The sequence below is a fragment of the Oncorhynchus nerka genome, unplaced genomic scaffold, assembly GCF_034236695.1.
Source record: "Oncorhynchus nerka isolate Pitt River unplaced genomic scaffold, Oner_Uvic_2.0 unplaced_scaffold_1116, whole genome shotgun sequence".
Taxonomy (NCBI): Eukaryota; Metazoa; Chordata; class Actinopteri; order Salmoniformes; family Salmonidae; genus Oncorhynchus; species Oncorhynchus nerka.
Genome location: NW_027040205.1, coordinates 72252 through 100115, shown reverse-complemented (window position 1 = coordinate 100115; position 27864 = coordinate 72252). Strand labels below are relative to the sequence as shown.

At 45.7% G+C, this 27864-nt stretch overlaps 1 protein-coding gene across 1 annotated transcript; it reads right to left on the bottom strand.

The window, feature by feature from the left end:
• Positions 1 to 1966: 1966 nt before the first annotated feature.
• Positions 1967 to 24409, bottom strand: LOC115127101 (tribbles homolog 1-like). Its single transcript, XM_065016144.1, has 3 exons — positions 23477 to 24409; positions 21198 to 21490; positions 1967 to 3033 (listed from the first exon to the last, which is right to left on the bottom strand). The coding sequence occupies exons 1-3, from the start codon at positions 23780 to 23782 to the stop codon at positions 2580 to 2582; spliced, it is 1053 nt and encodes a 350-aa protein (XP_064872216.1). The 5' UTR covers positions 23783 to 24409; the 3' UTR covers positions 1967 to 2579.
• Between the last annotated feature and the right edge of the window lie 3455 nt (positions 24410 to 27864).

Here is a 27864-nt window from a genome sequence, read left to right as displayed (position 1 = left end):
GGTAGTTACAAACAGCACAGGAATGAAATCATCAACATGTATTGATCACATCTTTACTAATGCTGCAGAAACCTACTGTAAAGCAGTATCCAGATCCATGGGCTGTAGTGATCACACCTTTACTAATGCTGCAGAAACCTACTGTAAAGCAGCATCCAGATCCATGGGCTGTAGTGATCACACCTTTACTAATGCTGCAGAAACCTACTGTAAAGCAGCATCCAGATCCATGGGCTGTAGTGATCACCACTGTAGTGATCTTTACTAATGCTGCAGAAACCTACTGTAAAGCAGCATCCAGATCCATGGGCTGTAGTGATCACACCTTTACTAATGCTGCAGAAACCTACTGTAAAGCAGTATCCAGATCCATGGGCTGTAGGGATCACAATATAATGCTGCAGAAACCATGTATCTCCAGGAAAACCACAGTTCCAAATGGCTGGGCTGCAGAAACCTAATATAGTGTATAAGAGGTCAGGCTGGGCCTATAGTATAAGAGGTCAGGCTTCCTACAAGAGGTCAGGCTGGGCCTAATATAGTGTACAAGAGGTCAGGCTGGGCCTAATATAGTGTACCAGAGGTCAAGCTGGGCCTAATATAGTGTACAAGAGGTCAGGCTGGGCCTAATATAGTGTACAAGAGGTCAGGCTGGGCCTAATATAGTGTATAAGAGGTCAGGCTGGGCCTAATATAGTGTACAAGAGGTCAGGCTGGGCCTAATATAGTGTATAAGAGGTCAGGCTGGGCCTAATATAGTGTACAAGAGGTCAGGCTGGGCCTAATATAGTGTACAAGAGGTCAGGCTGGGCCTAATATAGTGTATAAGAGGTCAGGCTGGGCCTAATATAGTGTATAAGAGGTCAGGCTGGGTCTAATATACAGTATAAGAGGTCAGGCTGGGCCTAATATAGTGTACAAGAGGTCAGGATGGGCCTAATATAGTGTATAAGAGGTCAGGCTGGGCCTAATATAGTGTATAAGAGGTCAGGCTGGGTCTAATATACAGTATAAGAGGTCAGGCTGGGCCTAATATAGTGTACAAGAGGTCAGGCTGGGCCTAATATAGTGTATAAGAGGTCAGGCTGGGCCTAATATAGTGTATAAGAGGACAGGATGGGCCTAATATAGTGTATAAGAGGTCAGGCTGGGCCTAATATAGTGTATAAGAGGTCAGGCTGGGCCTAATATAGTGTATAAGAGGTCAGGCTGGGCTAATATAGTGTATAAGAGGTCAGGCTGGTATAAGAGGTCAGGCTAATATAGTGTACAAGAGGTCAGGCTGGGCCTAATATAGTGTATAAGAGGTCAGGCTGGGCCTAATATAGTGTATAAGAGGTCAGGCTGGGTCTAATATAGTGTATAAGAGGTCAGGCTGGGCCTAATATAGTGTATAAGAGGTCAGGCTGGGCCTAATATAGTGTATAAGAGGTCAGGCTGGGCCTAATATAGTGTATAAGAGGTCAGGCTGGGTCTAATATAGTGTATAAGAGGTCAGGCTGGGCCTAATATAGTGTATAAGAGGTCAGGCTGGGCCTAATATAGTGTATAAGAGGTCAGGCTGGGCCTAATATAGTGTATAAGAGGTCAGGCTGGGCCTAATATAGTGTATAAGAGGTCAGGCTGGGCCTAATATAGTGTATAAGAGGTCATACAATAGGTTTTGTAGGGATTCATATGTTGTTGATGTGAAGAATAATTGCTGGTCAGTGGTGTGTAATGAGGAGCAACCAGACGCTGCTGGTCTGTGGTGAGTAATGAGGAGCAACCAGACGCTGCTGGTCTGTGGTGTGTAATGAGGAGCAACCAGATGCTGCTGGTCTGTGGTGTGTAATGAGGAGCAACCAGACGCTGCTGGTCTGTGGTGTGTAATGAGGAGCAACCAGACGCTGTTGGTCTGTGGTGTTTAATGAGGAGCAACCAGACGGTGCTGGTCTGTGGTGTGTAATGAGGAGCAACCAGACGGTGCTGGTCTGTGGTGTGTAATGAGGAGCAACCAGACGGTTGGATTTGGCGAGGAATTACAACATGGTTGAGAGGGATGAGGCAAAAGGAATGGCCAATATGTCTGGCTGCACAACCGATTGGCCAACATACTGCAAATTAAGAAGTCATGTGACTAAAATGAATAAAAAGAAGAAGAAGAAACTACACTATGAAACAAAGATAAATGACATAAAGAATGATATTAAAAGCTCTGAAGCACCTTAAATTACATTTTGAGAAAAAAGGCAAACTCATTTTAGGCGAAAAAAAAAGGAAATAAAAGGGGGTCTATCCCTAAAAAGTTTGAATCTACTCTAATAAACAATGTGCTGGTTTTTAGCACCAAATGACTACTTTCTGTGAACACAAACATAATGGACAATGATGGTGGTGTACTTCTAACAACTCCCTTATTCTAACATATAGACAAACAGTAGTTTGAGTCAAAAGCTTGTGTCTGACATACAGCAAAGTATACAACCAAAATAACCTTCACAAATGTGCCACAAAAAGAAAAGAAAAAATTCCCTCTTGAACATATTTTTTGGTTTCACTCGAGGGGTTGAGTGAGTCACAGTGATTCATCCCATCGATCAACAGAACAGATCATCCTCCTCTTCCACATCACAGGAAGGCACTGTGTGTTCACTGACACCTGTTTCCTGTCCGTTGGCGGTGGTGGTGTGGAACCACGGATGGATAAGCACCTCGGCGGCAGTCAGTCTGTCCCATGGTTCTTTCCTCAGCAGGGAGCGCAGCAGACACTTGGCCCGGGGAGAGAGGCCCTCGGGAAGGCAGCACTGGCCCCACCGGATCTTGGAGAAGAGGGTAGATCGGTCTGGGTCGTGGAAAGGGTAGCGTCCCACCAGCATAGTGTAGAGCATCACCCCTAGGGACCAGACGTCCGCCTGCTTCCCGGAGTAGGAGCTGGAGCCGTTCAGGATCTCTGGGCTGACGTAGGCTGGGCAGCCGTGGGTGTCTGACATGGAGTCGTCTTCTCCTTCTAGAACCTTGCAGTCCTCCAGGCCTTCCAGCTTCACATGGATCCTACAGGACAACAAAGAGCATATTAGCAGAGAGGAAGAGGCAAAGCAAGAGGCTCCACTCCCTTAAAAATCTGTTCAGGAGAGAATACAGCAATAACCAGACCAAGTGGGGATGTTTTGTATAGCGGTTTATGAAAGAGTTGCAGATTTGATCAACATTTGGTTGTTTATTTTGCTTATTTTTTAATCAGAAGATATTTCTGATTCTATGAAGGGCAAATTACTAAACCATACCATCATACCTAAAGACAACACAGCACGGTTTGGTTATTAGAGACAGGACAACACAGCACGTTTTGGTCATTAGAGACAGGACAACACAGCACGTTTTGGTCATTAGAGACAGGGCAACACAGCACGTTTTGGTCATTAGAGACAGGGCAACACAGCACGTTTTGGTCATTAGAGACAGGGCAACACAGCACGTTTTGGTCATTAGAGACAGGGCAACACAGCACGTTTAGAGACAGGACAACACAGCACGTTTGGTCATTAGAGACAGGGCAACACAGCACGTTTTGGTCATTAGAGACAGGACAACACAGCATTGATTAGTACTACAACACAGTATCAGGGCAAATACAGCACGTCAGGGCAAATACAGCACAGAGACAGGACAACACAGCACGTTTTGGTCATTAGAGACAGTCAAAACACCCATTCACTCAAACACCCATTCACTCACTGTGCTACTGCCATATTAATAGCTTAAGTCCATGGGTTTGTTTGTTTGTTGGGGATGTCCCAAATGGAGCCCTATTCCCTACACAGGGCCTGTAGGGCTCTGGTCAAAAGTAGTGCACTATAAACATTGAGTGCACAAAATATTAGGAAAATCATTCAGGGCATCAAAGCAAATATTATTGGTCACGTACATGTGATTAGCAGATGTCATTGCTGGTGTAGCTAAATGCTTGTGCTTCTAGCTCCAACAGTATAGTAATATCTAACTAAATGCTTGTGTTTCTAGCTCCAACAGTACAGTAATATCTAGCTAAATGCTTGTGTTTCTAGCTCCAACAGTGCAGTAGTATCTAGCTAAATGCTTGTGTTTCTACCTCCAACAGTAGAGTAATATCTAACTAAATGCTTGTGTTTCTAGCTCCAACAGTACAGTAATATCTAACTAAATGCTTGTGTTCCTAGCTCCAACAGTGCAGTAATATCTAGCTAAATGCTTGTGTTTCTAGCTCCAACAGTGCAGTAATATCTAACTAAATGCTTGTGTTCCTAGCTCCAACAGTGCAGTAATATCTAGCTAAATGCTTGTGTTTCTAGCTCCAACAGTACAGTAATATCTAGCTAAATGCTTGTGTTCCTAGCTCCAACAGTGCAGTAATATCTAACTAAATGCTTGTGTTTCTAGCTCCAACAGTGCAGTAATATCTAGCTAAATGCTTGTGCTTCTAGCTCCAACAGTAATATCTAACTAAATGCTTGTGTTTCTAGCTCCAACAGTACAGTAATATCTAACTAAATGCTTGTGTTTCTAGCTCCGACAGTGCAGTAATATCTAACAAGTAATATCTAACAAATTACACAACATATACACACAAATCTAAGTTAAGAAATGGAATTAAAGAATATATAAATATATGGACGAGCGATGACAGAGCGGCATAGACTAAGACTCTACAAGGCGTTGAAAGCACTCCACAGCTGGCCTCATGTTCAATCCAATGTTTCCACACAGTTGTGTCAAGTTGGCTTGTTGTCCTTTGGCTGGTGGACAATTCTTGATAAACACACAAAACTGTTGAGCGATGAAAACCCTGATACAACATACAAACATACACACATACACATACACACATACAAACCCTGATACAACATACAAACATACACACATACACACACACACACACATACACACATACACACATACACACATACACATATACACACATACACACATACGCACATACGCACATACGCACATACACATACACATACACACATACACACATACACATACACATACACACATACACATACACACATACACATACACATACACACATACACACATACACACATACACATACACACATACACACATACACATACACACATACACACATACACACATACACACATACACACACACACATACACACATACACACATACACACATACACACATACACACATACACACATACACACATACACACATACACACACACATACACACATACACATATACACACATACACACATACACATACACATACACACATACACATACACATACACACATACACACATACACATACACATACACACATACACACATACACATTCACACATACACACATCACACATACAAACACATACACATATACACACATCCTCACACATAACCATGCACATCCTCCTCTTCCCCCATTCTCTCACTCCCCACACATCCTCTTCTCTCCTCCCCACACATCCCCTCCTCCCTCACACATCCCCCATTCTCTCCACATAACCCCTCCTCTTCTCTTCTCTCCTCCCCCTCCTCCTCCTCACACCCCCATTCTCTCCCTCCCCACACACATCTCCCCACATCCCATTCTCCCCCACATCCCCTCCCCCATTCACACATCACACATCCACATCCCATACCACATACTTCACACATTCTCTCCTCTCCTCTCCTCCCGCACTCCCCTTCTCTCCTCCCCCTCCCCTCCCCTCCTCTCCCCTCTCTCCCCCCCCTTCTCTCCTCTCCTTCTCTGTCCCCCCCTCCTCTCTCTTCTCCCCCTCCCCCTCCCCTTCTGGAAACTCTGCATGGAACAGTTATGTTCCCCCTGGAGAGGACTATGGGAAAAGGAGGTGGTAATCTCTCCTCTCCTGGAAACCCCTCTGCATGGAACAGTTATGTTAAGAGTGGAGAGGACTATGGGAAAAGGAGGTGGTAATAGAGGACTCCCCTGGAAACTCTGCATGGAACAGTTATGTTAAGAGTGGAGAGGACTATGGGAAAAGGAGGTGGTAATAGAGGACTATGGAAACTCTGCATGGAACAGTTATGTTAAGAGTGGAGAGGACTATGGGAAAAGGAGGTGGTAATAGAGGACTATGGAAACTCTGCATGGAACAGTTATGTTAAGAGTGGAGAGGACTATGGGAAAAGGAGGTGGTAATAGAAGACTATGGGAGGTGGTAATAAAGGACTATGGGAAAAGGAGGTGTTAATAGAGGACTATGGGAAAAGGAGGTGGTAATAGAGGACAATGGGAAAAGAAGGTGGTAATAGAGGACTATGGGAAAAGGAGGTGGTAATAGAGGACTATGGGAAAAGGAGGTGGTAATAGAGGACTATGGGAAAAGGAGAAGGTAATAGAGGACTATGGGAAAAGGAGGTGGTAATAGAGGACTATGGGAAAAGAAGGTGGTAATAGAGGACTATGGGAAAAGGAGGTGGTAATAGAGGACTATGGGAAAAGGAGGTGGTAATAGAGGACTATGGGAAAAGGAGGTGGTAATAGAGGACTATGGGAAAAGGAAAAGGTAATAGAGGACTATGGGAAAAGGAGGTGGTAATAGAGGACTATGGGAAAAGGAGGTGGTAATAGTGGACTATGGGAAAAGGAGGTGGTAATAGAGGACTATGGGAAAAGGAGGTGATAATAGAGGACTATGGGAAAAGGAGGTGTTAATAGAGGACTATGGGAGGTGGTAATAGAGAACTATGGGAAAAGGAGGTGGTAATAGAGGACTATGGGAAAAGGAGGTGGTAATAGAGGACTATGGGAAAAGGAGGTGGTAATAGAGGACTATGGGAAAAGGAGGTGGTAATAGTGGACTATGGGAAAAGGAGGTGGTAATAGAGGACTATGGGAAAAGGAGGTGTTAATAGAGGACTATGGGAAAAGGAGGTGTTAATAGAGGACTATGGAAAAAGGAGGTGTTAATAGAGGACTATGGGAAAAGGAGGTGGTAATAGTGGACTATGGGAAAAGGAGGTGGTAATAGAGGACTATGGGAAAAGGAGGTGGTAATAGAGGACTATGGGAAAAGGAGGTGTTAATAGAGGACTATGGGAAAAGGAGGTGGTAATAGAGGACTATGGGAAAAGGAGGTGGTAATAGAGGACTATGGGAAAAGGAGGTGTTAATAGAGGACTATGGGAGGTGGTAATAGAGGACTATGTGAAAAGGAGGTGGTAATAGAGGACTATGGGAAAAGGAGGTGGTAATAGAGGACTATGGGAAAAGGAGGTGGTAATAGTGGACTATGGGAAAAGGAGGTGGTAATAGAGGACTATGGGAAAAGGAGGTGGTAATAGAGGACTATGGGAAAAGGAGGTGTTAATAGAGGACTATGGGAGGTGGTAATAGAGGACTATGGGAAAAGGAGGTGGTAATAGAGGACTATGGGAAAAGGAGGTGGTAATAGAGGACTATGGGAAAAGGAGGTGGTAATAGAGGACTATGGGAAAAGGAGGTGGTAATAGAGGACTATGGGAGGTGGTAATAGAGGACTATGGGAAAAGGAGGTGGTCATAGAGGACTATGGGAAAAGGAGGTGGTAATAGAGAACTATTGGAAAAGGAGGTGGTAATAGAGAACTATTGGAAAAGGAGGTGGTAATAGAGGACTATGGGAAAAGGCGGTGGTAATAGAGGACTATGGGAAAAGGAGGTGTTCTACAGGAAGACATTGAGGCTGTCTGTAGGGGGAGGAGGGGGTGTTCTACAGGAAGACATTGAGGCTGTCTGTAGGGGGAGGAGGTGTTCTACAGGAAGACATTGAGGCTGTCTGTAGGGGGAGGAGGTGTTCTACAGGAAGACACTGAGGCTGTCTGTAGGGGGAGGAGGGGGAGGAGGTGTTCTACAGGAAGACATTGAGGCTGTCTGTAGTGGGGAGGAGGTGTTCTACAGGAAGACATTGAGGCTGTCTGTAGGGGGAGGAGGTGTTCTACAGGAAGACATTGAGGCTGTCTGTAGGGGGAGGAGGGGGAGGAGGTGTCCTATAGGAAGACATTGAGGCTGTCTGTAGGGGGGGAGGGGGAGGAGGTGGTAATAGCATTTTACCAGTAAACTCTGATTGATATGAAGAAATTTTGAGTGTAGTAGAAAACAGTACTGTGAATAGGTGACCGTGAAAAACAATAAAACATTTATTTGGCCAATAACCCAAATTACACCGTGAAACCAAAGTCTTCTTCCTCATTCGACTAAGGTTCAGAGTTGGGTAACACTTTACTTAAGTGCTTGCAGTTAATAAATTATCACAAATATGTCTCTTCCCGTTTCACTTTTGTGGGGAATGTGTTGTGAAATCGTGTAGGAAGGAATCGGAGTCTCCTCCCTTGCAGAAGGAAACCAAAGACGGTACAGTGTGAAGATAGACTGAAACTGCCTCTCCAATAGAAATCCCCCATCACACTTGTAGGTGATGTCATGGCGACTTTGGCTGAGCTTATGCGTAGAAACACATCATGGGGTCTAAAGGTCATCCAGTCCGAACTGAGCATGTGCAGACCGTCAAACCAGTTGTTTACGTCGAAAAATGTAAATAACGTGTCAGTTTGTCACTTTCACGAGGTTGGAGTAGTAACATGTTCAACTACTGAAGACTTTAGCTCAAATCTAGGTTGTGCCTTTAGATTTGAAGAAAACGAAGGATATAATGTTTTCCTTCTCTCATTGACTTGTCAAATCCCAAACCCCCTGGTCTGTTTGGTCTGTTTCGTAAGCGTTCCCTGAAGTCTCATCATGTTGCTCCTCTGTTTCGTAAGCGTTCCCTGAAGTCTCATCACGTTGCTCCTCTGTTTCGTAAGCGTTCCCTGAAGTCTCATCATGTTGCTCCTCTGTTTCGTAAGCGTTCCCTGAAGTCTCATCATGTTGCTCCTCTGTTTCGTAAGCGTTCCCTGAAGTCTCATCATGTTGCTCCTCTGTTTCGTAAGCGTTCCCTGAAGTCTCACCATGTTGTCCTCTGTTTCGTAAGCGTTCCCTGAAGTCTCATCATGTTGCTCCTCTGTTTCGTAAGCGTTCCCTGAAGTCTCATCATGTTGCTCCTCTGTTTTGTAAGCGTTCCCTGAAGTCTCACCATGTTGTCCTCTGTTTCATAAGCGTTCCCTGAAGTCTCATCATGTTGCTCCTCTGTTTCGTAAGCGTTCCCTGAAGTCTCATCATGTTGCTCCTCTGTTTTCCCTGAAGTCTCATCATGTTGTCCTCTGTTTCATAAGTCTCAAGTCTCATCATGTTGCTCCTCTGTTTCGTAAGCGTTCCCTGAAGTCTCATCATGTTGCTCCTCTGTTTTGTAGCGTTCCCTGAAGTCCCTTGCTCCTCTGTTTTGTAAGCGTTCCCTGAAGTCTCACCATGTTGTCCTCTGTTTCAAGTTCTCTCATCATGTTGCTCCTCTGTTTCGTAAGCGTTCCCTGAAGTCTCATCATGTTGCTCCTCTGTTTTGTAAGCGTTCCCTGAAGTCTCACCATGTTGTCCTCTGTTTCTAAGCGTTCCCTGAAGTCTCATCATGTTGCTCCTCTGTTTTTAAGTAAGCGTTCCCTGAAGTCTCATCATGTTGCTCCTCTGTTTAAATAGCGTTCCCTGAAGTCTCACCATGTTGTCCTCTGTTTTAAATAAGCGTTCCCTGAAGTCTCATCATGTTGCTCCTCTGTTTCGTAAGCTCCTCTCATCATGTTGCTCCTCTGTTTGTTCCCTGAAGTCGTTGCTCCTCTGTTTTGTATCTCACCATGTTGTCCTCTGTTTCATAAGCGTTCCCTGAAGTCTCATCATGTTGCTCCTCTGTTTCGTAAGCGTTCCCTGAAGTCTCATCATGTTGCTCCTCTGTTTCGTAAGCGTTCCCTGAAGTCTCACCATGTTGTCCTCTGTTTCGTAAGCGTTCCCTGAAGTCTCATCATGTTGCTCCTCTGTTTCGTAAGCGTTCCCTGAAGTCTCATCATGTTGCTCCTCTGTTTCGTAAGCGTTCCCTGAAGTCTCACCATGTTGTCCTCTGTTTCGTAAGCGTTCCCTGAAGTCTCACCACATTGCTCCTCTGGGTTTAGACAATCTATGAAGAAACTCTTGGCCCCTCCCTCCCATCCCGCATATTAAATTGTGTGATCGACAATATACCATAGAATAAGAACCCCTCCCTTCCGCTAATTTACATTTTTACATTCTAGTCATTTAGCAGACGCTCTTATCCAGAGTGACTTACAGGAGCAATTAGGGTGAAGTGCCTTGCTTAAGGGCACATCGGCAGATTTTTCACCTCGTCGGATCTGGGATTCAAACCAGCGACCTTTCGGTTACTGGCCGACTGCTCTTAAACCACTGGACTACCTGCCTCCCGTGTTCATGATCCGGTTGGACGTGCATGAAGCAGTCAACATGGACGATGTCAGTGAGGATGTTTTCAACACAGTTATTTTTGATCGTAGCAGTGTCCATTCCATAGTATTTAAGCCACTGCAACAGTTGCGCTTAAAACATTTGACTGGCAAAGGGAATTGTTTTGCATGCTTGTCAACTGGCTATGGCAAAGGGAATTGTTTTGCATGCTTGTCAACTGGCTATGGCAAAGGGAATTGTTTTGCATGCTTGTCAACTGGCTATGGCAAAGGGAATTGTTTTGCATGCTTGCCAACTGGCTATGGCAAAGGGAATTGTTTTGCATGCTTGTCAACTGGCTATGGCTAAGGGAATTGTTTTGCATGCTTGTCAACTGGCTATGGCAAAGGGAATTGTTTTGCATGCTTGCCAACTGGCTATGGCAAAGGGAATTGTTTTGCATGCTTGCCAACTGGCTATGGCAAAGGGAATTGTTTTGCATGCTTGCCAACTGGCTATGGCAAAGGGAATTGTTTTGCATGCTTGCCAACTGGCTATGGCAAAGGGAATTGTTTTGCATGCTTGTCAACTGGTTATGGCAAAGGGAATTGTTTTGCATGCTTGTCAACTGGCTATGGCAAAGGGAATTGTTTTGCATGCTTGCCAACTGGCTATGGCAAAGGGAATTGTTTTGCATGCTTGCCAACTGGCTATGGCAAAGGGAATTGTTTTGCATGCTTGCCAACTGGCTATGGCAAAGGGAACTGTTTTGCATGCTTGCCAACTGGCTATGGCAAAAGGAATTGTTTTGCATGCTTGCCAACTGGCTATGGCAAAATGAATTGTTTTGCATGCTTGCCAACTGGCTATGGCAAAGGGAATTGTTTTATATTCTTGCCAACTGGCTATGGCAAAGGGAATTGTTTTGCATGCTTGCCAACTGGCTATGGCAAAGGGAATTGTTTTATATTCTTGCCAACTGGCTATGGCAAAGGGAATTGTTTTGCATGCTTGCCAACTGGCTATGGCAAAGGGAACTGTTTTGCATGCTTGCCAACTGGCTATGGCAAATGGAATTGTTTTGCATGCTTGCCAACTGGCTATGGCAAAGGGAATTGTTTTGCATGCTTGCCAACTGGCTATGGCAAAGGGAATTGTTTTGCATGCTTGCCAACTGGCTATGGCAAAGGGAATTGTTTTGCATGCTTGCCAACTGGCTATGGCAAAGGGAATTGTTTTGCATGCTTGCCAACTGGCTATGGCAAAGGGAACGTTTTATACAGTTGGCTGGCCAGCTGTATAATTCATACTACTTTACTATCAACTGGCCAGCCAGCTGTATCATTCATACTACTTTACTATCAACTGGCCAGCTGTATCATTCATACTACTTTACTATCAACTGGCCAGCTGTATAATTCATACTACTTTACTATCAACTGGCCAGCCAGCTGTATAATTCATACTACTTTACTATCAACTGGCCAGCTGTATCATTCATACTACTTTACTATCAACTGGCCAGCTGTATCATTCATACTACTTTACTATCAACTGGCCAGCTGTATCATTCATACTACTTTACTATCAACTGGCCAGCTGTATCATTCATACTACTTTACTATCAACTGGCCAGCCAGCTGTATCATTCATACTACTTTACTATCAACTGGCCAGCCAGCTGTATCATTCATACTACTTTACTATCAACGGGCCAGCTGTATCATTCATACTACTTTACTATCAACTGGCCAGCTGTATCATTCATACTACTTTACTATCAACTGGCCAGCTGTATCATTCATACTACTTTACTATCAACTGGCCAGCTGTATAATTCATACTACTTTACTATCAACTGGCGTATAATTCATACTACTTTACTATCAACTGGCCAGCTGTATAATTCATACTACTTTACTATCAACTGGCCAGCTGTATCATTCATACTACTTTACTATCAACTGGCCAGCTGTATCATTCATACTACTTTACTATCAACTGGCCAGCCAGCTGTATAATTCATACTACTTTACTATCAACTGGCCAGCTGTATCATTCATACTACTTTACTATCAACTGGCCAGCTGTATCATTCATACTACTTTACTATCAACGGGCCAGCTGTATCATTCATACTACTTTACTATCAACTGGCCAGCTGTATCATTCATACTACTTTACTATCAACTGGCCAGCTGTATCATTCATACTACTTTACTATCAACTGGCCAGCTGTATAATTCATACTACTTTACTATCAACTGGCCAGCTGTATAATTCATACTACTTTACTATCAACTGGCCAGCTGTATAATTCATACTACTTTACTATCAACTGGCCAGCTGTATCATTCATACTACTTTACTATCAACTGGCCAGCTGTATAATTCATACTACTTTACTATCAGCAACCTATTGAATAGATTTTGCCAACACTCTTCCATGCATGGACTACCTTTTGGTTACGCTACTCGTATCTTGATGGCGAGTTTTGGCATTATTTTTCCGTGAAGGGCGGGGTTTAGAGGTAGACAATGAGTCTCCATTGGTCCGCTAGTTTTGGCATTATTTTTCCGTGAAGGGCGGGGTTTAGAGGTAGACAATGAGTCTCCATTGGTCCGCTAGTTTTGGTGGAGTGACGGTTCAGCCTCCACTCTCCTGGGAAGGCTTTCCGCTAAATGGTGGAACATTGTTGCAGGGACTTGCTTCCATGCAGCCACAAGAGCATTAGTGAGGTCAGGCACTAATGTTGGGTGATTAGGTCTGGCTCGCAGTCGGCGTTCCAATTCATCCAAAAGGTTTTCGATGGGGTTGAGGTCAGGGCCCTGTGCAGGCCAGTCAAGTTCTTCCACACCTATCTTGACAAACCATTTCTGTATGGACCTCGCTTTGTGCACGGGGGCTTTGTCATGCTGAAACAGGAACAAGCCTTCCCAACACTGTTGCCACAAAGTTGGAAGCACAGAATCGTCTAGAACATCATTGTATATTGTAGCGTTAAGTTTTCCCTTCACTGGAACTAAGGGGCTTGTCCCAAAGCATAAAACACAGCCCTATATACTGTCCATATAGTCTACGGTACTAATGTGAAACATGGCATTTAATGAAAATATCAATGTAGAATGAACGGTCCACCTACAGTGTTCGCCTAGGAGTACAATAACTACTGCGCACTGGGCTTGATATCACTGCCCCCGTTTAAGGACCACTTTCGCCTAATCCTGATTCGTCGAAATAGTCAATGAAGAAAAGCCAAACCAGAAACTACTGCTGATCACAATCACATAATTCTACATGAGTCTTGACAGATTGTCACTGTTTACATGTGAATCTGTCCACAAGAGATTACTACAATTATAATCCATTATAAAACTTTCAAAAGCATGTAGAACCCCTTATATTGCATCAATTATCCCCTGCTCCTCCGCTCAACCTGTCTTGCTGCGTATACTGCGTGTCTCTACAAAAATGTCAACGACATCAATCAAGGGCCCTTTCAGCGCTACATAGCTCAGCCAAGCTGAGCCGAGTCGAGCTGAGCCAAGCTATGTTGTGCTGGCCTGGTTACATATCCACCATAAGTGCTGAAACAGTGGCGTCAAAAGAAAGGCAATATCTGACCCAGCTAGGTTGGGTTGACAGGATAGTGTGTTGGGTTGGGTTGACAGGATAGTGTGTTGGGTTGGGTTGACAGGATAGTGTGTTGGGTTGGGTTGACAGGATAGTGTGTTGGGTTGGGTTGACAGGATAGTGTGTTGGGTTGGGTTGACAGGATAGTGTGTTGGGTTGGGTTGACAGGATAGTGTGTTGGGGTTGGGTTGACAGGATAGTGTGTTGGGTTGGGTTGACAGGATAGTGTGTTGGGGTTGGGTTGACAGGATAGTGTGTTGGGTTGACAGGATAGTGGGTTGGGTTGGGTTGACAGGATAGTGTGTTGGGTTGACAGGATAGTGGGTTGGGTTGACAGGATAGTGGGTTGGGTTGACAGGAGAGTGGGTTGGGTTGGGTTGGGTTGACAGGATTGTGTGTTGGGTTGACAGGATAGTGGGTTGGGTTGACAGGATAGTGGGTTGGGTTGACAGGAGAGTGGGTTGGGTTGGGTTGGGTTGACAGGATAGTGTGTTGGGTTGACAGGATAGTGGGTTGGGTTGACAGGATAGTGTGTTGGGTTGGGGTTGGGTTGACAGGATAGTGTGTTGGGTTGACAGGATAGTGGGTTGGGGTTGGGTTGACAGGATTGTGTGTTGGGTTGACAGGATAGTGGGTTGGGGTTGGGTTGACAGGATATTGTGTGGGGTTGACAGGATAGTGTGTTGGGTTGGGTTGACAGGATAGTGTGTTGGGTTGGGTTGACAGGATAGTGTGTTGGGTTGGGATAGTGTGTTGGGTTGACAGGATAGTGTGTTGGGTTGGGTTGACAGGATGACAGGATAGTGTGTTGGGTTGTTGACAGGATAGTGGGTTGGGTTGGGTTGACAGGATAGTGTGTTGGGTTGGGTTGACAGGATAGTGTGTTGGGTTGTGTTGACAGGATAGTGTGTTGGGTTGACAGGATAGTGTGTTGGGTTGGGTTGACAGGATAGTGGGGGGTTGACAGGATAGTGTGTTGGGTTGGGTTGACAGGATAGTTTGGGTTGGGTTGACAGGATAGTGTGGGTTGGGTTGACAGGATAGTGTGTTGACAGGATAGTTGGGTTGACAGGATAGTGTGTTGAGTTGGGTTGACAGGATAGTGGGTTGGGGTTGGGTTGACAGGATAGTGTGTTGGGTTGGGTTGACAGGATAGTGTGTTGGGTTGGGTTGACAGGATAGTGTGTTGAGTTGGGTTGACAGGAGAGTGGGTTGGGTTGACAGGATAGTGTGTTGGGTTGGGTTGACAGGATAGTGTGGTTGGGTTGACAGGATAGTGTGTTGGGTTGGGTTGACAGGATAGTGTGTTGAGTTGGGTTGACAGGAGAGTGGGTTGGGGTTGGGTTGACAGGAGAGTGGGTTGGGTTGACAGGATAGTGTGTTGGGTTGGGTTGACAGGATAGTGTGTTGGGTTGGGTTGACAGGATAGTGGGTTGGGTTGGGTTGACAGGATAGTGTGTTGGGTTGGGTTGACAGGATAGTGGGTTGGGTTGGGTTGACAGGATAGTGTGTTGGGTTGGGTTGACAGGATAGTGTGTTGGGTTGACAGGATAGTTGACAGGATAGTGTGTTGGGTTGGGTTGACAGGATAGTGGTTGTTGACAGGATTGACAGGATAGTGGGTTGACAGGATAGTGGGGGTTGACAGGATAGTGTGTTGGGTTGGGTTGACAGGATAGTGGGTTGGGTTGACAGGATAGTGTGTTGGGGTTGACAGGATAGTGGGTTGGGTTGGGTTGACAGGATAGTGACAGGATAGTGTGTTGGGGTTGGGTTGACAGGATAGTGTGTTGGGTTGGGTTGACAGGATAGTGTGTTGGGTTGGGTTGACAGGATAGTGTGTTGGGTTGGGTTGACAGGATAGTGTGTTGGGTTGTAGTGTGTTGGGTTGACAGGATAGTGTGTTGGGTTGGGTTGACAGGATAGTGTGTTGGGTTGGGTTGACAGGATAGTGTGTTGGGTTGGGTTGACAGGATAGTGTGTTGGGGATAGTTGGGTTGACAGGATAGTGTGTGTTGGGTTGGGTTGACAGGATAGTGTGTTGGGTTGACAGGATAGTGTGTTGGGTTGGGTTGACAGGATAGTGTGTTGGGTTGGGTTGACAGGATAGTGTGTTGGGTTGGGTTGACAGGATAGTGTGTTGGGTTGGGTTGACAGGATAGTGTGTTGGGTTGGGTTGACAGGAGAGTGTGTTGGGTTGGGTTGACAGGATAGTGTTGTTGGGATTGGGTTGGGTTGACAGGATAGTGTGTTGGGTTGGGTTGACAGGATAGTGGGTTGGGTTGGGTTGACAGGATAGTGTGTTGGGTTGGGTTGACAGGATAGTGGGTTGGGTTGGGTTGACAGGATAGTGTGTTGGGTTGGGTTGACAGGATAGTGGGTTGGGTTGGGTTGACAGGATAGTGTGTTGGGTTGACAGGATAGTGGGTTGGGGTTGGGTTGACAGGATAGTGTGTTGGGTTGGGTTGACAGGATAGTGTGTTGGGTTGGGTTGACAGGATAGTGTGTTGGGTTGACAGGATAGTGTGTTGGGTTGACAGGATAGTGTGTTGGGGGGTTGACAGGATAGTGTGTTGGGTTGGGTTGACAGGATAGTGTGTTGGGTGGGGTTGACAGGATAGTGTGTTGGGTTGACAGGTTGACAGGATAGTGTGTTGGGTTGGGTTGACAGGATAGTGTGTTGGGTTGGGTTGACAGGATAGTGTGTTGGGTTGGGTTGACAGGATAGTGTGTTGGGTTGGGTTGACAGGATAGTGTGTTGGGTTGGGTTGACAGGATAGTGTGTTGGGTTGGGTTGACAGGATAGTGTGTTGGGTTGGGTTGACAGGATAGTGTGTTGGGTTGGGTTGACAGGATAGTGTGTTGGGTTGGGTTGACAGGATAGTGGGTTGGGGTTGGGTTGACAGGATAGTGTTGGGGTTGGGTTGACAGGATAGTGTGGGTTGGGTTGGGTTGACAGGATAGTGTGTTGGGTTGGGTTGACAGGATAGTGTGTTGGGTTGACAGGATAGTGTGTTGGGTTGACAGGATAGTGTGACAGGATAGTGTGTTGGGTTGGGTTGACAGGATAGTGTTGGGTTGGGTTGACAGGATAGTGTGTTGGGTTTGACAGGATAGTGGGTGGGGTTGGGTTGACAGGATAGTGGGTTGGGTTGGGGATTGACAGGATAGTGTGTTGGGTTGGGTTGACAGGATAGTGTGTTGGGTTGGGTTGACAGGATAGTGTGTTGGGTTGGGTTGACAGGATAGTGGTTGGGTTGGGTTGACAGGATAGTGTGTTGGACAGGATAGTGTGTTGGTTGGGTTGACAGGTGTGTTGGGTTGGGTTGACAGGATAGTGTGTTGGGTTGACAGGATAGTGTGGGGATAGTGTGTTGGGTTGACAGGATAGTGTGTTGGGTTGGGTTGACAGGATGGGGTTGACAGGATAGTGTGTTGGGTTGACAGGATAGTGTTGTTGGGTTGACAGGATAGTGTGTTGGGTTGACAGGATAGTGTGTTGGGTTGGGTTGACAGGATAGTGTGTTGGGTTGACAGGATAGTGTGGGTTGGGTTGACAGGATAGGTTGACAGGATAGTGTTGGGGTTGACAGGATAGTGGGTTGGGTGGGGTTGACAGTGGTTGGGTTGGGTTGACAGGATAGTGTGTTGGGTTGGGTTGACAGGATTGTGTTGGGTTGGATTGACAGGATGTGGGTTGTTGGGTTGACAGGATAGTGTGTTGGGTTGGGTTGACAGGATAGTGTGTTGGGTTGGGTTGACAGGATAGTGTGTTGGGTTGTTGACAGGATAGTGTGTTGGGTTGACAGGATAGTGTGTTGGGATAGTTGGGTTGACAGGATAGTGTGTTGGGTTGACAGGATAGTGTGTTGGGTTGGGGTTGACAGGATAGTGGGTTGGGGGATTGGGGTTGACAGGATAGTGTGTTGACAGGTTGGGTTGACAGGATAGTGGGTTGGGGGTTGGGTTGACAGGATAGTGTGTTGGGTTGGGTTGACAGGATAGTGTGTTGGGTTGGGTTGACAGGATAGTGTTGGTTGACAGGATAGTTGGGTTGACAGGATAGTGTGTTGGGTTGGGTTGACAGGATAGTGGGTTGGGGTTGGGTTGACAGGATAGTGTGTTGGGTTGGGTTGGGATAATTAGGTTGACAGGATAGTGTGGTTGGGTTGGGTTGACAGGATAGTGGGTTGGGTTGGGTTGACAGGATAGTGTGTTGGGGGTTGACAGGATAGTGTGTTGGGTTGGGTTGACAGGATAGTGTGTTGGGTTGGGTTGACAGGATAGTGTGTTGGGTTGTTGACAGGATAGTGTGTTGGGTTGACAGGATAGTGTATTTGATAGGTTGGGTTGACAGGATAGTGTGTTGGGTTGGGTTGACAGGATAGTGTGTTGTGTTGGGTTGACAGGATAGTGTGTTGGGTTGACAGGATAGTGTGTTGGGTTGGGTTGACAGGATAGTGTGTTGGTTGGGATAGTTGGATAGTGTTGGGTTGACAGGATAGTGTGTTGGGTTGACAGGATAGTGTGTTGGGTTGTTGGGATTGACAGGATAGTGTGTTGGGTTGGGTTGACAGGATAGTGTGTTGGGTTGGGTTGACAGGATAGTGTGTTGGGTTGGGTTGACAGGATAGTGTGTTGGGTTGGGTTGACAGGATAGTGTGTTGGGTTGACAGGATAGTGTGTTGGGTTGACAGGATAGTGTGTTGGGTTGGGTTGACAGGATAGTGTGTTGGGTTGACAGGATAGTGGGGGTTGGGTTGACAGGATAGTGTTGTTGGGTTGGGGTTGACAGGATAGTGTGTTGACAGGATAGTTGGGTTGACAGGATAGTGTGTTGGGTTGGGTTGACAGGATAGTGTGTTGGGTTGGGTTGACAGGATAGTGTGTTGGGTTGGGTTGACAGGATAGTGTGTTGGGTTGACAGGATAGTGGGTTGGGTTGACAGGATAGTGTGTTGGGTTGGGTTGACAGGATAGTGTGTTGGGTTGGGTTGACAGGATAGTGTGTTGGGTTGGGTTGACAGGATAGTGTGTTGGGTTGGGTTGACAGGATAGTGTGTTGGGTTGGGTTGACAGGATAGTGTGTTGGGTTGACAGGATAGTGTGTTGGGTTGACAGGATAGTGTGTTGGGTTGGGTTGACAGGATAGTGTGTTGGGTTGGGTTGACAGGATAGTGTGTTGGGTTGACAGGATAGTGTGTTGACAGGTTGGGTTGACAGGATACTGTGTTGGGTTGGGTTGACAGGATAGTGTCTTGGGTTGGGTTGACAGGATAGTGTGTTGGGTTGACAGGATAGTGTGTGGGGTTGACAGGATAGTGGGTTGGGGTTGGGTTGACAGGATAGTGTGTTGGGTTGACAGGATAGTGGGTTGGGATTGGGTTGACAGGATAGTGTGTTGGGTTGGGTTGACAGGATAGTGTGTTGGGTTGACAGGATAGTGTGTGGGTTGGGTTGACAGGATAGTGGGTTGGGTTGACAGGATAGTGGGTTGGGTGGGGTTGACAGGATAGTGTGTTGGGTTGACAGGATAGTGTGTTGGGTTGACAGGATAGTGTGTGGGGTTGACAGGATAGTGGGTTGGGGTTGGGTTGACAGGATAGTGTGTTGGGTTGACAGGATAGTGGGTTGGGGTTGGGTTGACAGGATAGTGGGTTGGGTTGACGGGATAGTGGGTTGGGGTTGGGTTGACAGGATAGTGTGTTGGGGTTGGGTTGACGGGATAGTGTGTTGGGTTGGGTTGACAGGATAGTGTGTTGGGTTGGGTTGACAGGAAAGTGGGTTGGGTTGACAGGATAGTGGGTTGGGGTTGGGTTGACAGGATAGTGTGTTGGGTTGACAGGATAGTGTGTTGGGTTGGGTTGACAGGATAGTGTGTTGGGTTGACAGGATAGTGTGTTGGGTTGACAGGATAGTGGGTTGGGGTTGGGTTGACAGGATAGTGTGTTGGGTTGGGTTGACAGGATAGTGTGTTGGGTTGGGTTGACAGGATAGTGTGTTGGGGTTGGGTTGACAGGATAGTGTGTTGGGTTGGGTTGACAGGATAGTGTGTTGGGTTGGGTTGACAGGATAGTGTGTTGGGTTGACAGGATAGTGTGTGGGGTTGACAGGATAGTGTGTTGGGTTGGGTTGACAGGATAGTGTGTTGGGTTGGGTTGACAGGATAGTGTGTTGGGTTGACAGGATAGTGTGTTGGGTTGGGTTGACAGGATACTGTGTTGGGTTGGGTTGACAGGATAGTGTCTTGGGTTGGGTTGACAGGATAGTGTGTTGGGTTGACAGGATAGTGTGTGGGGTTGACAGGAGAGTGGGTTGGGGTTGGGTTGACAGGATAGTGTGTTGGGTTGACAGGATAGTGGGTTGGGGTTGGGTTGACAGGATAGTGTGTTGGGTTGGGTTGACAGGATAGTGTGTTGGGTTGACAGGATAGTGTGTGGGGTTGGGTTGACAGGATAGTGGGTTGGGTTGACAGGATAGTGGGTTGGGGTTGGGTTGACAGGATAGTGTGTTGGGTTGACAGGATAGTGTGTTGGGTTGACAGGATAGTGTGTGGGGTTGACAGGATAGTGGGTTGGGGTTGGGTTGACAGGATAGTGTGTTGGGTTGACAGGATAGTGGGTTGGGGTTGGGTTGACAGGATAGTGGGTTGGGTTGACGGGATAGTGGGTTGGGGTTGGGTTGACAGGATAGTGTGTTGGGGTTGGGTTGACGGGATAGTGTGTTGGGTTGGGTTGACAGGATAGTGTGTTGGGTTGGGTTGACAGGATAGTGGGTTGGGTTGACAGGATAGTGGGTTGGGGTTGGGTTGACAGGATAGTGTGTTGGGTTGACAGGATAGTGTGTTGGGTTGGGTTGACAGGATAGTGTGTTGGGTTGACAGGATAGTGTGTTGGGTTGACAGGATAGTGTGTTGGGTTGGGTTGACAGGATAGTGTGTTGGGTTGGGTTGACAGGATAGTGTGTTGGGTTGGGTTGACAGGATAGTGTGTTGGGTTGACAGGATAGTGTGTTGGGTTGGGTTGACAGGATAGTGTGTTGAGTTGGGTTGACAGGATAGTGTGTTGGGTTGGGTTGACAGAATAGTGGGTTGGGTTGGGTTGACAGGATAGTGTGTTGGGTTGGGTTGACAGGATAGTGTGTTGGGTTGACAGGATAGTGTGTTGGGTTGGGTTGACAGGATAGTGTGTTGGGTTGACAGGATAGTGTGTGGGGTTGACAGGAGAGTGTGTGAAAACGGTACGCGTGTCATCTCAAGTCTCTCTCTACCTTTTCCTGTCAGAGAAGACAAACTTGCGTAGCTTCAGGTCTCCTAATACGACGCCATGCTGGTGACAGTGTGACACGGCCGACGCCACCTGGTGAAAGAGCTGTGCCGCCCGCTCCTCGTCCAAACGCTTGCAGCTCTTAACGAAGGTGTGCATGTCCCCGTGGTCCTTCTCTAGGAAGACGTATGCCCAACGCTCTCCCAGGACAATGTCTCGGATACAGCTGATGTTCCTGTGGACCGGCAGGATGCGGTATGCCCGGATCTTCTCCTGGTACAGACCCATGTCAAACACCTGTGAGAACAGAGAGAGGAGACGGGGATCTATCAGGGTGGATTCAGATGTATTAGCTTAGAGGTTGGCCTCATTGGTGTCAGTCAATACACATTATAATCGTCTAACAAATCCAATCCATTGAAAACAACTGATTTCAAATGTTTAGTATTTAAACCTGTAGGCTATCAGTGTGGGCTCTGTTTATTTATGAGAGTTATGCCCCTAAGGGGTGGAGAGAGCGGATTTACACCAATGATTAAATGAGACAGTTATTTAATGTGTTAAAATTAGAAACTACACCTGGGTTGTGACCAAGGTTGGTCTTTATTTAAGCACCTGGAACAGGAGAACGACGAGCTCTACATCTCCACTCTGATGTTGACGTATCATATTTCAGCCGTGGCTTTAGTCTACTGACTTGAACACAAATGAGAGGAGTTGATAGACAGGGGAGAGGGTGGGACGTGTGACGGCATCCGTTACATCACATAAACTTGAATAAAAGGTGGTCCAGGTGAAGTAGGCATTTACCTTATTATTAGGCCAGTATCTTATTAAGCTATTACCTTATTATCAGGCTATTATCTTATTATTAGGCTATTACCTTATTATTAGGCTATTACCTTATTATTAGGCTATTACCTTATTATTAGGCTATTATATTATTATTAGGCTAGTATCTTATTATTAGGCTATTATATTATTATTAGGCTAGTATCTTATTAAGCTATTACCTTATTATCAGGCTATTATCTTATTATTAGGCTATTACCTTATTATTAGGCTATTACCTTATTATTAGGCTATTACCTTATTATTAGGCTATTATATTATTATTAGGCTATTACCTTATTATCAGGCTATTATATTATTATTAGGCTAGTATCTTATTATCAGGCTATTACCTTATTATTAGGCTATTATCTTATTATCAGGCTATTACCTTATTATCAGGCTATTACCTTATTATTAGGCTATTACCTTATTATTAGGCTATTACCTTATTATTAGGCTATTATATTATTATTAGGCTATTACCTTATTATCAGGCTATTATATTATTATTAGGCTAGTATCTTATTATTAGGCTAGTATCTTATTAAGCTATTACCTTATTAGTAGGCTATTATCTTATTATTAGGCTATTACCTTATTATTAGGCTATTACCTTATTATTAGGCTATTACCTTATTATTAGGCTATTACCTTATTATTAAGCTAGTATCTTATTATTAGGCTAGTATCTTATTATTAGGCTATTACCTTATTATTAGGCTATTATATTATTATTAAGCCATTACCTTATTATTAGGCTATTACCTTATTATTAGGCTAGTATATTTTTCTTCTACTATTATCTTATTATCAGGCTATTACCTTATTATTAGGCTATTACCTTATTATTAGGCTATTACCTTATTATTAGGCTATTACCTTATTATTAGGCTATTATATTATTATTAAGCCATTACCTTATTATTAGGCTATTACCTTATTATTAGGCTATTACCTTATTATTAGGCTATTACCTTATTATTAGGCTAAATGAATGATTTCCGATGATTTAAATAGGCTACTGTCACATTGGTCTTAATGGATAAATGAATGATTTCCTATTATTTAAATAGGCTACTGTCACATTGGTCTTAATGGATAAATGAATGATTTCCGATGATTTAAATAGGCTACTGTCACATTGGTCTTAATGGATAAATGAATGATTTAAATAGGCTACTGTCACATTGGTCTTAATGGATAAATGAATGATTTAAATAGGCTACTGTCACATTGGTCTTAATGGATAAATGAATGATTTCCGATGATTTAAATAGGCTACTGTCACATTCCTCTCAGTTAAAACATTGTATAATGACACCAAAGGGTTAATGAAGATCAGGATATGCATCATGTGATATTGGTGCTGTTGAGCAACACAGGACACATCAGAAACAGTCATTCATTCAAAGGAATTGCACAATGAATGGGTATAGTCTTTGCGCTTACCTTGCACACCATCGCGTCTCCCGTGTCAATGTTGAGTGCGCTGTGTATCCTGTCCCTGGCAGCCATATGTTGGATCAGAAATTGGCCTATCCGAGACGGACCTTGATTGTTCGGGGAGCCGCTCAAGAGGACCGGGGAAACAGGGGAACCCGGCGAGCTATCGAGAAACCCCACGTCACCCATACACTCGATCAGCCTGGCGCATTTGGACACCGGCTCGTTACCTGTTTCTGAGTCCACACGTTTCTGTCCGACTGTTCCACTGCGGTTGCATTGGACCGGGTTACTCCACTGAACGTTCATCATTCTAATAGAGCGCGAGTTGTTATGATGAATTGTTGTTTATTGTAGTTTATGCGCACGGAGCAGCTGCAGTCCTAATGGTTTTCATCCAACTGCAAATCTAACTTCTCAGGCTAAAATATATATTTGCATGCTGATCAGAAAACTGGTTTTGGAATGGATCCTTCAAATATGACAAATTCTTTCCTTCATCCAGGTTCTGTGTCAAGCACTGTCGTCGGTTTTGGAAGACATTCCTAGTCAGTCCACAAAATGTCTCCCAACGGTGCGTCTGGACTGGAGACAGAAGTCCGGGGCGAGAGCGCTGTACTTTTTGGTGTGAAATTCTCAGCGCTGTATCGAGGAGTGAGAGACTGTCTTGTTCAAGCAGAGAGAGAGAGAGAGAGAGAGAGAGAGAGAGATCTACACAGCCCTGTTGATTGCAAAGCTCTGTGCTCAGTCAATCATTGCGCCGCTGGACCTCCGTCGGGTTCAGCCTCTTGAAAAGCACTGTACCGCCCCAGCGATGTAGCAATCCACACACGCACGCACACAAGCCACTTGAAGCCGCCCGGGTAGAGTAAAATAACCATGGTTGGTTCGGTCATCTGCTGTAAAAATATGACACCAACAGGTGAATGGTTACGTATTGGTATGATATGTCAATAACAATACATGTGACGCAAATGCAAGTACTGTTTGATTCATCAAAACAGGTGACCCGGACAATGATTAACTTTTTATTTCGACAGTTCTGGCTCTTCTGATAAACTCGGCACACTAGCCTAGGCTACATTTCAGTGATGATATAACCCCTAATCATAATATAATGTCAGTCATATCATGTGACAAGGCCGCAATAAACAGCGCATATGAACCATATAGTCCTACTATGCACAGGGTTAATACTGCAGTAGGGATTTTCCATAGTAGAAGCTCTAGAATGATCTAAAGTACTAGAATTTAACAGCTGAGCGTGTTTTCCGTGCATGTTAGTTGTGTTCATGAATAAACCTCCATAAAGGTTGAGTGGTGGTAGAGTAGTCTATAGTCTGTAGTCTGTAGTCTATAGTCTATAGTCTATATTCTGTAGTCTATAGTCTGTAGTCTGGGGTCTATAGTCTATAGTCTGGCTCAACCTCCATAAAGGTTGAGTGGTGGTAGAGTAGTCTATAGTCTATAGTCTGTAGTCTGTAGTCTGTAGTCTGGCTCAACCTCCATAAAGGTTGAGTGGTGGTAGAGTAGTCTATAGTCTGTAGTCTGGCTCAACCTCCATAAAGGTTGAGTGGTGGTAGAGTAGTCTATAGTCTGTAGTCTGTAGTCTGGCTCAACCTCCATAAAGGTTGAGTGGTGGTAGAGTAGTCTATAGTCTGTAGTCTGGCTCAACCTCCATAAAGGTTGAGTGGTGGTAGAGTAGTCTATAGTCTGTAGTCTGTAGTCTGGCTCAACCTCCATAAAGGTTGAGTGGTGGTAGAGTAGTCTGTAGTCTATAGTCTATAGTCTATAGTCTGGCTCAACCTCCATAAAGGTTGAGTGGTGGTAGAGTAGTCTATAGTCTGTAGTCTGCCTCAACCTCCATAAAGGTTGAGTGGTGGTAGAGTAGTCTATAGCCTGTAGTCTGTAGTCTGGCTCAACCTCCATAAAGGTTGAGTGGTGGTAGAGTAGTCTGTAGTCTATAGTCTATAGTCTATAGTCTGGCTCAACCTCCATAAAGGTTGAGTGGTGGTAGAGTAGTCTATAGTCTGTAGTCTATAGTCTATAGTCTGGCTCAAACATTCACATAAACTGCAGACCTTCTTGTCGTTGGTGTAAGGTACTTCCGTAAAAATACTTTAAATGACTACTTTGTCTTTTTTAGGGCATCTGTACTTTACTTTACTATTTATATTTGTATTTGTTAACTACTTTTTTATTTTAACTTCACTACATTCTGGCTGGCGGACTCATTAAACAGAGAACATCCCTGGTCATCTCTACCGCCCCTGGCTGGCGGACTCATTAAACAGAGAACATCCCTGGTCATCTCTACCGCCCCTGGCTGGCGGACTCATTAAACAGAGAACATCCCTGGTCATCTCTACCGCCCCTGGCTGGAGGACTCATTAAACAGAGAACATCCCTGGTCATCTCTACCGCCCCTGGCTGGCGGACTCATTAAACAGAGAACATCCCTGGTCATCTCTACCGCCCCTGGCTGGAGGACTCATTAAACAGAGAACATCCCTGGTCATCTCTACCGCCCCTGGCTGGCGGACTCATTAAACAGAGAACATCCCTGGTCATCTCTACCGCCCCTGGCTGGAGGACTCATTAAACAGAGAACATCCCTGGTCATCCCTACTGCCTCTGAGCTGGAGGACTCATTAAACAGAGAACATCCCTGGTCATCTCTACCGCCTCTGAGCTGGAGGACTCACTAAACATAGAACATCCCTGGTCATCTCTACCGCCCCTGGCTGGCGGACTCACTAAACAGAGAACATCCCTGGTCATCTCTACCGCCTCTGAGCTGGAGGACTCATTAAACAGAGAACATCCCTGGTCATCCCTACCGCCCCTGGCTGGCGGACTCATTAAACAGAGAACATCCCTGGTCATCTCTACCGCCCCTGGCTGGAGGACTCATTAAACAGAGAACATCCCTGGTCATCCCTACTGCCTCTGATCTGGAGGACTCACTAAACAGAGAACATCCCTGGTCATCTCTACCGCCTCTGAGCTGGAGGACTCATTAAACAGAGAACATCCCTGGTCATCTCTACCGCCCCTGGCTGGCGGACTCATTAAACAGAGAACATCCCTGGTCATCTCTACCGCCCCTGGCTGGCGGACTCACTAAACAGAGAACATCCCTACTGCCTCTAATCTGGAGGACTCACTAAACAGAGAACATCCCTGGTCATCCCTACTGCCTCTGATCTGGAGGACTCACTAAACAGAGAACATCCCTGGTCATCTCTACCGCCCCTGGCTGGAGGACTCATTAAACAGAGAACATCCCTGGTCATCCCTACTGCCTCTGATCTGGAGGACTCACTAAACAGAGAACATCCCTGGTCATCTCTACCGCCCCTGGCTGGAGGACTCATTAAACAGAGAACATCCCTGGTCATCTCTACCGCCCCTGGCTGGCGGACTCATTAAACAGAGAACATCCCTGGTCATCTCTACCGCCCCTGGCTGGAGGACTCATTAAACAGAGAACATCCCTGGTCATCTCTACCGCCCCTGGCTGGCGGACTCATTAAACAGAGAACATCCCTGGTCATCTCTACCGCCCCTGGCTGGCGGACTCATTAAACAGAGAACATCCCTGGTCATCTCTACCGCCCCTGGCTGGAGGACTCATTAAACAGAGAACATCCCTGGTCATCCCTACTGACTCTGAGCTGGAGGACTCATTAAACAGAGAACATCCCTGGTCATCTCTACCGCCTCTGAGCTGGAGGACTCACTAAACATAGAACATCCCTGGTCATCTCTACCGCCCCTGGCTGGCGGACTCACTAAACAGAGAACATCCCTGGTCATCTCTACCGCCTCTGAGCTGGAGGACTCATTAAACAGAGAACATCCCTGGTCATCCCTACCGCCCCTGGCTGGCGGACTCATTAAACAGAGAACATCCCTGGTCATCTCTACCGCCCCTGGCTGGAGGACTCATTAAACAGAGAACATCCCTGGTCATCCCTACTGCCTCTGATCTGGAGGACTCACTAAACAGAGAACATCCCTGGTCATCTCTACCGCCTCTGAGCTGGAGGACTCATTAAACAGAGAACATCCCTGGTCATCTCTACCGCCCCTGGCTGGCGGACTCATTAAACAGAGAACATCCCTGGTCATCTCTACCGCCCCTGGCTGGCGGACTCACTAAACAGAGAACATCCCTACTGCCTCTAATCTGGAGGACTCACTAAACAGAGAACATCCCTGGTCATCCCTACTGCCTCTGATCTGGAGGACTCACTAAACAGAGAACATCCCTGGTCATCTCTACTGGCTGGAGGACTCATTAAACAGAGAACATCCCTGGTCATCCCTACTGCCTCTGATCTGGAGGACTCACTAAACAGAGAACATCCCTGGTCATCCCTACTGCCTCT